At 36.8% G+C, this 12,466-nt stretch overlaps 2 protein-coding genes across 3 annotated transcripts; both read right to left on the reverse strand.

Annotated features, from left to right (window-relative positions):
* Positions 1–1,093: 1,093 nt before the first annotated feature.
* Positions 1,094–5,265, reverse strand: LOC124185387 (neuronal membrane glycoprotein M6-b). Of its 2 annotated transcripts, none has more exons than XM_046576104.1 (5): positions 4,736–5,265; positions 3,233–3,369; positions 2,968–3,150; positions 2,474–2,624; positions 1,094–2,344 (listed from the first exon to the last, which is right to left on the reverse strand). In XM_046576104.1, exons 1-5 carry the CDS (start codon positions 4,737–4,739, stop codon positions 2,043–2,045), a joined length of 777 nt encoding a protein of 258 aa, XP_046432060.1. In that variant the 5' UTR covers positions 4,740–5,265; the 3' UTR covers positions 1,094–2,042. The 2 variants fall into 2 exon arrangements, with proteins under 2 accessions (XP_046432060.1, XP_046432059.1); XM_046576103.1 differs by lacking the exon at positions 4,736–5,265 and adding an exon at positions 4,220–4,678.
* Positions 5,266–7,463: 2,198 nt separating this feature from the next.
* Positions 7,464–10,835, reverse strand: LOC124185391 (uridine 5'-monophosphate synthase-like). The gene is made up of 3 exons (XM_046576107.1): positions 10,473–10,835; positions 8,524–9,013; positions 7,464–8,178 (listed from the first exon to the last, which is right to left on the reverse strand). Exons 1-3 carry the CDS (start codon positions 10,614–10,616, stop codon positions 8,150–8,152), a joined length of 663 nt encoding a protein of 220 aa, XP_046432063.1. The 5' UTR covers positions 10,617–10,835; the 3' UTR covers positions 7,464–8,149.
* Positions 10,836–12,466: the final 1,631 nt, after the last annotated feature.

Here is a 12,466-nt window from a genome sequence, read left to right on the forward strand (position 1 = left end):
GACGGGATAGTGTTATAAATTCAATTCAAAAAGAAATCTTGACGTAGATGAATTCATAATGAATAAAAACTTTTTGGATTTCCACGTCGGACCAATCGTTACGATGGCGAAAAGTTGCCCATTATATTTTTTCGGTGAATAACGTACGTATGATCAGCTTGGAAATTTGTACGAAATTTATCTCGAACTGTGAATAAAATTTTTGAATTAGCAGTATACAGCTATAATTACGAAGTTAAAACATGAAACAAAAGCGTAGTTGCACAAATCATTCAACTCTCCAAACAGTTCGAAAAAGAAAAGGCTGTCTATTCAAACACAATTTTGCACGTTTTCGAAGTATTGAAAGAGTCGATTAACTTTTGCGTATAGGTAAATGCATTTATTTCATTCTCTTACGCATGAAGTTTCATGGCGGCTATCTCACAAACTTAATTCCCCCAAGTTCTGCATAATATTAGTAAAATTTGGGACGAAATTCGAATGTGTGTCTTTGATGATGCAAAATAATTATCGGCAATTTTTGATAGCTTGGAACTTTTTTGAATTCATATTTTTTATACGGTCCACGTTTTACGTGTTATGTGAATTTCTCAAAAAGTGATCTGGGAAACAGACCATTTTGGGAATATTAAAAAATAGCGAAAATACGTTTTCATGTCTTGAAAAAAAATCATACAAGTTATTCTCGAATAGAAATATTATTTAAGAAACTTCGAAAAATTACCGAAAAGATTTTGCAGGTGGCGCAGTTCACAAAGAATGGTCATATCGAATCTTCGACGAAATACTCACTTAGTTTTTTGGTTCTTTATAATAGGAGGCGTCATTGCAGATATACGTCGTGGCAAGGTGTAAAACTTACAGATACATGCCTCCATGCTATTCCAACTTCTCAAGGATTTTTCTTATCGTGCTCACTATTGCGATTAATCAATTGGTCTGCGTGATAAATTGTCTATTTGCAATCACAGATAGGCTTTACATCGTTCAGCTGCTTAATTTGTTCATTTATAAATGAATCAATGTAATGTTAATGAAACGCGGCTAAAAGGGTCTAAAATCTAATGATCATAATATTGGAACTTGATCGTCACTGTTTTGTTTAATTTTTATTCGCCATTTGTATAAAATATGTCGTGTATATACTTAAACAGGTATATCACTTATAAAAAATCTCGGAACAATGATTACTTAGTAATACACTCATAAATGTTTGGACATATGTTTATAATACTTATTCGCCTAATACATTAAAGTTTAATATTGATGTGTACCATTTCGGAATGTCGTTTACATAAGTATAAATAATTGCTCGAACACATATATTTGCACTGGTACAGTACTTGGTATTGCGCACAATACTCGATATTGATATTAAGATTAAATAAGTTTGCCTTGACATCTTGCTCTTAGTCAATAATTCCGATTACGGATAGATACATAATATAAAAATAGTAATAACAATCTTATATTTTCGTTATAAAAAATGGTGACTGATCTATACCGTGTATGCATACGCAAATACGTTGATATAGCATAATGAATATTTGATTAGACAAGACAAACCGTAATGAGATTTGTGTTTAACCACCGATGGTCAGCGCGACGTGGAACGTGCAATGTTTTACACTTGAACAACACCATCGTCAGTCCTTTAAAATAACCACATAAACTTTAAGATATAATAATTAATCTACTAAGATATGTTTTAGACCCTAAAAACTGCTGCAAGATTTAGCAACCCGCATTGTGAGTTTTCTCCACTCTTATAAGATAGAAAACCAATGATATTAGATTGCATTATACTTTACAAGAAATAATGGACGGCATAGTACCATTTTCCCGCGAGATCTGTGACCAGCGAATCGATGGGATTGTCAGTGAGCAAGAACTGTTAATATTAATCATAAATCTAAGGACAGGAGACAATATTGAAGGCGCTCGGACGGACATGTTAAAGAAATGATCAAAGTTGTGAATTCGCACTTTATACGCGAAGATCATAACGGATGAGTGGCATAGATCCCGCGGGCCGTATCCTAGTATCTATTTTTTGCATGAGCTGAGCCAAGTGGTGGCTGTGGCGAATCTATGTCCGGATCTTGCAGGTATTGGAGTTCTTGTAATTCTTGGAATTTCTCGTGATCTCGGATGTGTGCGTAGTTCGCCGAAAGGCACATCAAATAATGAATCAGACTGAGAACAACGAGGAGGGAAGCGACTGTTGCCAGGATAAACATTACTTCTGCCTTTTCCACGTAATCCTTGCAAAATAGTTTGACTTCTTGCGACCCGCACACCTTCATATCTTCCACTCGCGTATTATTCGGAAATAGAAAATCTGCAGGAATAGAGATGGTTATTATTTGAATGTAAATATTCGACATAATTCGGAAATCTGTTTGATGAAGCAAATATTGTTGATCTAGGTATCTGACGTGCTATTCTAGAAAGGAAATTGAAGACTTACCGAACTGTGTGAAATCTATACATTGATCAAGCGATTGAACTCTAGGGTGGCTGCACATCCCCCAAAATATACTGAAGATCAAAGTTGTAATCACGAGAAAGGCGAATATAAGCAGCCAGCCAAGTTGTAGAATGTAAGTGATTGTCATAAACTGAAAAGTAATCAACACTTGTTTTAGGAAAATGTAAAAATATAATTTTTAATGCAATGTATAGACAAGGCTTTCGGTTGTGCTGACACTGTGAAGCGGGAAGTGAGGAAACGGAAAAAAATTAATCATCCAATGTCGTGTTCAAAGTTCTTCCACATTTTCAAACAGGCGGCTAGTAATTTGAGGATTTTCCGTATTATAGTGATGAAGACACTCAAACAGATTTACCTCCTGTTTAATTTTGCACTTAAATTGAAATATCGACTGTTGTAGAAAATAACTAGAATTAAGTAACAGAAATGATCTCATGAAACCGAAAATGAACTTAGTGACTCAAACTTACAACTGCGCAAGAAATCCTTCCACCAACTCTAGACCTCCAAGCTCGATATACTCTGTGCCTTGTTGCACCGGTTGCAAGGCATCCGACGCATAGTATCATGAATCCAAGAGCTGCCATGCTCGCTCCTACTATAGCAAAAATGAGCTGCACTGCTTCAAGCCAAACAAGTCGCTGGTGAAACACCTGCATAATTAAATGATGAGCATATTAGTTACACATAATTTATTTGAACTGTAAGATGATAGTGAGGGAAAGACAGAATTACCTGGTCTAACATCAAGGAGGCAAGTGTGGCGCCGCGGTACATAGTACCACAAAATATTCCCACTCCAAGACAACACATGATCGTTGCTATCAGAGTGGCGTATGGCACTCTGGCCATTATGTCGTTGCACATGTTTCCTGTGAAAGAATATAAAGAAATTTACATGCAGCATCTTTCGTATTTTACTGATCCCGTTTTTAAACAAATAGCCTCACCAAAATTTGGATTAGCAGGAAATCAGTTAAATTTGAAAATTAGCTGCGTGATGAATGGATCACTAACGGCCACTCAGAATTTAAAATGATAAAAGGGTTGAGTGATTATGGAATCAAATTCGAATCCATGAATACAATAAATAACGAGTTGAATAACGTATTTTGCCAATAGATTAATTCTAGTCTACCTTGAAAATCCCTAAATAATACTATTTCGGTTGCCTTTTGTTTTTGTATTTTGGTATTCAACAGGTTTGAATTACTTATTATTTTTATTCAGCAATAGTCAGACATTCTATTGTATGTATATATATTGTTTGACTATTGCTGAATCAAAATAATAAATAAAATATATATATATTTCAAAATAATACCATCTTGAAAAAGAAAGGTACAACATGCAGTAGCATCTTGAATAGTGAAAAAACGACGATTACTTTCTTAAGAAGATGCATGCTTCTGTCACTATATCTGTAATGTTTAATTTTAAACAGCAAATAAATTATTTTTACGAAAATGCCTTTCTAATGACTGAATTTAGCCAAGCAAGGATATTTTAAAGGGTTTCATACCAAAGGAATTATAAGGATCACACTCAAAACAACTATATTACATGACCAATACTTCGTTTTCATCTCGGTTTTTATGTAAAAGAATTGTTATATCTGGGAAATATTGTTGACCGATTGGGGTCCAATTTTGCATACGTAGTATAAAAATGTTACATTGAAAAATTATTTTCATATTTCTGGAAAGGGAGGTGGTAACTCACTCGTTTCATCGTTGATCTCATAGCGATCGTGAACGTTATGGTCAGAATACCTGTCCAAACTAATTGCACTATTAAATCTCTTTTTATTCAGGGGCACTGCAACAGAGGCTTCTTCGGTGCCTCTATTGCGTCTCCACTGCTGAGCCATAGCTCAATATTCTTCAACACTACCGAATCAAGTTTCACAAAGAGACCAGACCAGCGCTTACTTCAATCAACGCGAGTGATTATCTGATGACTAATCAAACTACATAGCAACGTAGATTCCAGATTAGATTGTGGAGAAGAATTTATATGTCGAGAAAATTTGGTAGGGATATTGAAGTAGGAAGCAAATGATGAGTAAAATGGATCGATCGCTATAAAAGGTATTTTATATTCAAAGTTATGGTTTTATTGTCATCCTTTGAAGCGTGAAGTGAAAACAAAATATGGCAGTAGCCACACCCCCCTTTCAAAACCTAACGTTATCAGCGCGAAGAGGATTGAGATTATAGATTAGAAGATAAAACTTACCCATGTTCGTGTCGAGAGATTCAGACTCTATGGACGAGAGTCTCCGTTTAGAAGGAGTAGACTGCCAATTAACCAAATTAAATGAACAAATAATGAACGTGGGTCGACATTCGATGTACAGGTACAATGACACGTCACAAGCTCCTCCGCTTAATCACTCTTTTCTTGGAACGTGAACGGAACGATTTGCCCTCGGTTGTAAATGAAGAAGTAATCCTACACTAAGTACATTGAATTGAGCCGTTGTGGACCATGAAATTTGATGAAATATGGCAGGAAGGGTTAGCTGCAAGCGTCGTTCGACGCCATTTTTAAATAACGCTTTGCTCGGAATTTCAGAATTCTTCGACGATTCGCAAGAGATGTTTATGCATTCCTCCTTGACCGACTGAAATTACCCGTGTCGCACTTTTTTTAATTACTCATCAAGGATTGAGTGAAATTTATTTTCCTATCAGCACCACCTCGTTTATTTATATGGCAAATATAGGATGTACATATTTTTGGTGAAATCATTAGCCAAAGATTGCTAACGCAGTCAACCCAGGCAAAGCTTGTGACGAACGGAAGCGTTGGTAGTGAAATACCGATACCGATGCTTACGTCTCAGCCGGTAACTATAGCACCGCTTTCCTTGCATTGCAAGTTATTGACGTGCAGGACGTACAGCTTACCATCAGAGTTCTTCACCTTATTCACACACCATGCTCATACCATAGTTCTTGGACTCGTATAGACACATACAGTTCCCATGATAATCTACTTCACTTTTATATCGTACATTATACTAATGCCGTGAGTAATGCCCGTATAAGATCATTCAGTTAGCCCAGGAATAATGTGAAGTTGGTCCGTGACGTGCGAATTTAAAAAAAACACCTGGCCCTTAATTGCCCCTAATAACTCTGTAATTCGTTTAGTTGCTTAAGAATCAACAGAGTTTACGAGAAAAGCGATAAAAACAAAACTGCCCTTTTTCAAAGTTTAATGACGGAAAGTCAAAAAATTTTTTTCGACTGAACGAAAAAGATATGAAGAGCTCTTAATTGCTTCACTCTTTTCATCGCTCGTCCCCTTATAGTTTTCAAAAAAATCTAATTTGGCGGCCCACCGCGTATCTCTTATTAATTTAATTTTTTTTCTTTCTGGATTTTCAATTCCATTAGGTAGCAGCTGTCCACCCTTTACTTGCAATCACGCAATGGCGGTAGGGTTTGGTACCAAACCTACAGTTAGCCGTCAAAAGCACACAGAGCATGCATTGCTTACATCTCGCTTGGAAAGTTTCAAGTTTCAATCACGTTTTCATAGTAAATTAGCAGACATGTACTTGGCAATGATATGTGATTTTGATTTTCAAAGGGGAAGGTGATCAAAATACGTGGAAAAATATGTAAATCACTTGCTTCGCAACAAAACTACGTCCGTGAATCATTTGATGAAAGGGCACTTTTGACACGTCACTTTTTGATTTTTTTGACAATGACGCACCATTTGGAAAAAGCTTAAAAATTTTTGGAAAATCACATGAAAGCAGATTTTGATGCTGTGAAAAAAATACGGTAGAGCCTCTTCAAAATCCACGAGAAACCAGTGAACGAGACGTTCATCAATTTTTGTAAGCTCGAGGCTGCTGCCGAAAAATCTGACAAAGTCCTCGATATATGCACATACGTCTGCTCGACCTGTGATTTTTTTAAACATTGTTTGGGTAGAAAAGGCGGAGTTATCGCGAAAGAACAGAAACCACGTTCTTTGCGATGACTTCGAGCTAAATGAAGTTAGAAGGCTAAAATTTGGTATGGGTCAGTCATTTACGAACAGAAAACAGTTGGTCACCCGCAGAATCCGTTTCGAGAAAGGGCACTTTTCGCATGCTTACTCGACTATGCTCTTTGTAATCTTTGTTAATTTTGAGGAAAATTGAAAAATTTTCGAGGGGGACCACTCGGCCCGTAATTTTCCAATTTTGCGATTGACGCTCGCCGTCGGTTAGGTTTTCGTTTCTCGGTTGAAATCAGAAGATTCAACGATTAAAATTTCAACTCCTATCATTATTTCCATAATAGGCCTACTTTGCCCGCCCCTCCCCTATAGAGCTGTCTGGAAAGCCACCCCTTAATACGTGTATCAACATATTGCATTACAACCTCTTGTCTGAGAATCGAACACTCTAAATTAACTCTCAACCATGCCAATTGATACGAAAATCTAATTACGCCTTGATATTCCATTACTCAAATCGCTGAACAAGTGAGGTGAACAGTTCTTCAAGTTTAGCATTCAATTTCGCGAGTGCCAATAAAGGGACGTAATTACTCAATTATAACGTTGTAACAATCGGTAGTAGTCGAAGTTCTTGACTTGTTATGATGATTTGCGAAATTTTTCACGCCCCAGTTTAGAAATAATTCTATTCGATTGTATGTCATATGTAGAAATTACTAGTCATGAATTAAAATATGAGTATAATCAATATCAAATTGAACAGCAGCGAAGGAAGCGTGTAGAGTCGAAAAACTTTCCAACATGTAAGGCTTCCGTGATTCTATGGTAAAAAAATGAGGATTGAAGGATGAGATATGGGCCGAAATAAAGTAATCAAAACACTCGATTGATCCACGAAAATTATTGCAATTTATTGGCTCGCAGGGGAAAAGCCGCTGAGGCATAAAAACCCCTTATTATATAGTAATAAAGTCGTGTCAAGAGTGGTCACAATCACTGGTTTTGTCTCGCACGTGGAGAACTGCCGTGAGATTCAGAGGCCTGAAGGCGTGAACCTGCTGTTTTTAATTGGAGAGGATAGGAACAGAGACTCAACTGAGAGATGGGAAAATGAGAATACCTAAGATGATCCGCGGCGATGTTATCGTTACCGTAGACTCGATCAGACTGAGAGTCCGATCCTAAATTCCCGGTTATTTATCGCTATTCATCCAACGATCAGCGCCATCTTTCGCGATTAACGACGATCCACCCCCGCGATCGCGCCTAAACTTGCCGCGGCTTGCTGGTAGAGGTAGAGATTCCGGGTATCAGACGGGGTAGAAGGCACGTGCGGACATGGGAAAGGAAAGGATGAGTTCGGTCGAAACAAAGCGTCTTGCCTTGAAGATCTGGTAACAGGACGAGGACTTTCAAAGCTTTTTGAAATTTTTCATTTGTATTTTCAATTTCACAATTGTACACGTATTGCTTTTGGCCATCCAGTATTGTAGGGCACTAAAAGTAGTTTTAGTCCTAATATTCTTCGCACGCACTACAGCCGGAATTCGTGCCACCCGGATATGTAATTCAAATGAATTGGAAAACGAGTGTACACGCAAGGGGTTAGCATCGTATCACGTCGGACAAACCGCAAGATAAATTAAACATTTGACAGTCTTGCGTCGTCGTGAAATCTGTCTTCAATTACGATATATTCAGTCTCGGCGATTTTTCTGGAAAGGGAAAGAAAAATAATGTATTAACAAAATTTCTCAAAATGGTCATGCAATTAGCGAATTCCTGTAGCAATCAAACTTGCAGTTTGGTAAATACATTTTTCCAAATTGCAGATGCGAACGAGTTCGAAAGAATTAATTTAAACCGATAGTTAACTACTTTTCAATATTGTGAATTCAGAATCTTTTGAAATGGGATTAACTAGTCTCTTTTTTTTTCACCGGTTTCTGCATTCGCGCTTTATTATTTATTTGTTGACATCACGGTGTATTAGTTATTTTTGATGCTGAATTACAATCCTTAATAATTCAAATGTGAAAAGAAATGTATAATAATAATACCTTTTATATAATTATCCAGCATTTCTTGATCCCGCTGCATATAATCTTTGACGTCTTGTACCATAATTGGTGTGATTTTACCAGCTTCCACAAGACATTCCATAAGTCCAGTGAGGGTAAATAGGCTCTTCATTTGAATACCGTTTTCCTCAAGATTTTTCCGCCCTCCTTGTTCTCTGTCCAAAATTACTAAAGTTTCCTCTACCTTCAATCCCTCGTCTATTAAATCCTTGGCAGTTCTCAAAACACTAATTCCAGTCACCACAACATCTTCAATGATAATGCAAGTATCACCTTTGCTGAATTGGCCTTCGATTAACTTTTTCGTTCCGTAGGCCTTGGCTTCTTTTCGTTTCATCAACATCGGGACGTCTGCTTCGACGGATATCAGTGTCGCGATTGGTAATGCTGTATACGGAACGCCACAGATTTTGGAAACATCCTTACTGTTTTTTCCAGCAAACTTCCACAAAGTACTAGACACAGACTTCTGTAAGGTTTACATAAAGTTTAACGGAAATTCGCATGTATTTGCAATTGAATTTCATGATAATTTCTAGCGCTCACGAAATGTTAATACTTCTGACATAGTGATTGCTATAATTCATTTCACAATATTTTATTAGGAATCAGAATCAGTATAATAATGCAACTTTATAGCACAAAGCTTGGACTAAAAATATCACACTGCATTTCTTCTTCCAGAAACTTCTATTTATTTCATGTCAAAAATGATTGGACACTTTCATTTGTGTCACCTTTGAGTGATTATAAGCAACGTACATTCATTTGAATAGGCCGTATGGGCAATTTTTGATTTCAAGCAAATTTTAAACCAGTTTTAAGTGTATACGTGTACGTACAATATAAGTTGATTCCAACATAAGACCGTGTAGAAATTTTATGAGAGAACGATAAAATTGAAGATTTAGTACAAGCGAAATCACAATGCAAACCTCTCATTAAATAAAATGTCAAATGCCAATTTAGCGCCAAATCTGTTCATCATAAAAACCCATAACGTAATGCACATGAATACTCAAGGTGGTTTCTTCGCTGAGGAAAGTATTAATAGTGAGTGTCAAACACGAGAGCGATGTCTCTCTCAATTTTCACCCAAATAATATAAATATAAATTAGAAATGTGGTATCCATAATATTTCACTAATTAACAATGAAATTAGAAAAAAATTACATGTGCGTTGATACGTTACTGATATAATAAATGAGAACTGCAGCAGCAATGCGCTACCTTCTCGCTCTGACTAAACATCGGATCGTTTTTTCTCTACATAGTATACTTTTGTGAGGTTCGCTGACTGATTTACTTGCCGAAAGTGTATGAATAATTCTTTTTTTACGTTGACGTATACCTGCAATATGAGAAAACAAAATGTGAAGAACACATGATATAACATTACCAGTAAATTTCAAATCTCGCGCGACGTTGATCGTGCACAAGCCTTAGGCAAAGCGACGTGGCCAATATCTACGCGTTCACGACTAGACTCGCGTTTTGTGTAGGTTTTACTTTTGCCTCGCTTTATCCATTGAATAGTTCTCCAGAAGTTCAGGTTACCCGTATATTTTTTGTAACCTATAAATAGAACCCTAATATTTCAAAGTACAGAATATATCCTGTTTATTGCGCAATTACTAAATCGTTTAACGTCACAACTACTGGATTACAATTTTGTGAGTGACTGATCGAGAATAACTACCGTGTTACAAAATGCGTTTCCTTAATTTTTCTAGATCGATTATTTCTCGGACTTACCCAATAAATGACCTTGAAATTTCATATACATATTATAACCTACGCTACTTTTTAACCAAGCTATCTGTAGTGAATGAGCTATCCTGTAAGTTAGTTGGCTAGCGGAAAAACCACCTCAAGTGAAGGCGCGTTGATAAAAGTTGAATAATGCGAAAACATCAGGAAAACTTACCATCAATTGCGGATGTGATATAATCACTCGCAGATCAAACCATACAGGTGTCAGAATACCAGCTGCGTGTGTTTCGAAGTTGCCAAACCTTAATGCGTCAATTTCGAACAGTTGTACCGCAATATTTTTGAGCTCTTCGTCCATCCCGAATTATAAGATGAATAATTTTCACTGATGGTACAATATTTGAGATGAGGAACACTTCACGGACTCTTCCGATGCACAGGTCACACGATTTGATGTGGGTCCTTTACAGTAACTGTCACAGTTAGTCGCGGCAATCACGGTACAGTCATTCAAAAAACTACGTACTAGCCCCGCTGTTCGTGTAATGCCCAAGAATTTACTATACTTTCTTCTTTATCTCAGACGCGTGTGTATAGTTCCAATCGCTTACACTTGTCGCGTACAGATAAGATTTTCTAAACCTCGGATACAAAGTGTTCAGATAACAGTTATTTGTTTGTTACCGTCGGGTATGCAACACCATCGACGAAAAGCAAGAAGTAGTTATACTCTGATGAGTGCATCCATGATCACCAAACAGTATGCGGATCATACTTTAGCACAGGATAAGCTCACGTTACACTTGTAATGCCGGAGTAAATGTGCGCGGTAACAAATTGCGGAGCTACGTCCAATAAGCGCAGCGTATCAAAAATGTACACAAACCCATAATGATTCAAACGCCTCAAAGGCCATGCGGACGTGTTAAGATGCTGGTATATTCAAGCACTGTTCCGTGTAGCTTGAATGAACAGATTGATGAGTTGTTAAGAGAACCTTATGCATACCGCGAAGGAATCTTCAAGCCTGCGATCAGAGCTTGATGAAGATGTTGTATCAAAAATGATACCTGTAAACGTACGAATTGAAACTGTATTGAACCGTATATATCTATTATGTCGGTGTATATCGAAATAACAAAAGACGAAATCCGCACATATCTCGTACGTCATCGTCATCTTTATATGGATGTACCCGGATTGAGTGATGTAAAGTTACCGGTTACCTAATTGATTTCTTACATGCCATGCCAAATAATTAATACGTTGGGCCTGAAATGACAATGATTTTAGACTGCATGAAAAAATACGGATAAATTTCGAGACGCTGTGTATAATAAGGATCTCAGTTTTTGGAATTGTAACTTAGCACGTTTGTAAATAAAAATTAAACACATTGAAAAAACGGCCATTTTTCTGCTCCGCGGACAGTTTTAGTGCGAACACTACAAAAATTGGCCACAGTTAGAGCAAGAATGTAAAAGGCGAGTTTTGTAGAACAAAGAATATTTCATAAAAAAGACGCTAAGAGTATCGTGAATACCTTTGCTGCGAAAGCTGGCCTGAAAAGAGACCACGAAGAAGGTCTGTTTTCGCGTAACTTCCGAAAACCAGTTTCAACTGTTAAACTCATTTTGAGTATGTCAATGCCTGAATGAAGGAAATTACAAAAATTCATGTGCAATAAAACATATGAAACAAGATATTTCATGCCTCAAGACAGTGTTGACTTGAGATTTCAAATTTAGTCGGTCATTAGTTGTTCGCTGTTTTAAGAACTTACGTTTTTTTGTTAATCTGCGGTAACGTTTGATGGAGCGATCAGAGTTGATTCAGACAAATTGCAAGCGCTTTGTTATTGAATTTTTTAGGAATTCGTTCCTTTGACATTTTACCGTACATCTAACCGTACGACCGCTTTCTGCAAGTAAACAAATGAAAAACTCTTCTCGCATTTTTCACGAAAACCAAAAATATTTTTCGTTTTTCTATTTTTTGAATTGGAACGACTCTGTATGAAGAATGTCTCTCTCTTAGCTTTTAGCGTTTAGAAATTTTCAACAATTGATTCCACGTAATTTTTTCACAACCTCTTTTCTCGGCATGTCATTCAAAAAATTACATGTTTGTAACGATTTTATTTTTAAAAAATGTTCACAATCAACATAATGTCTACATCCTCTACTTTCAACTGAGTTAACGACAGTT

The sequence above is a fragment of the Neodiprion fabricii genome, chromosome 6 (genome assembly GCF_021155785.1).
Source record: "Neodiprion fabricii isolate iyNeoFabr1 chromosome 6, iyNeoFabr1.1, whole genome shotgun sequence".
NCBI lineage: Eukaryota > Metazoa > Arthropoda > Insecta > Hymenoptera > Diprionidae > Neodiprion > Neodiprion fabricii.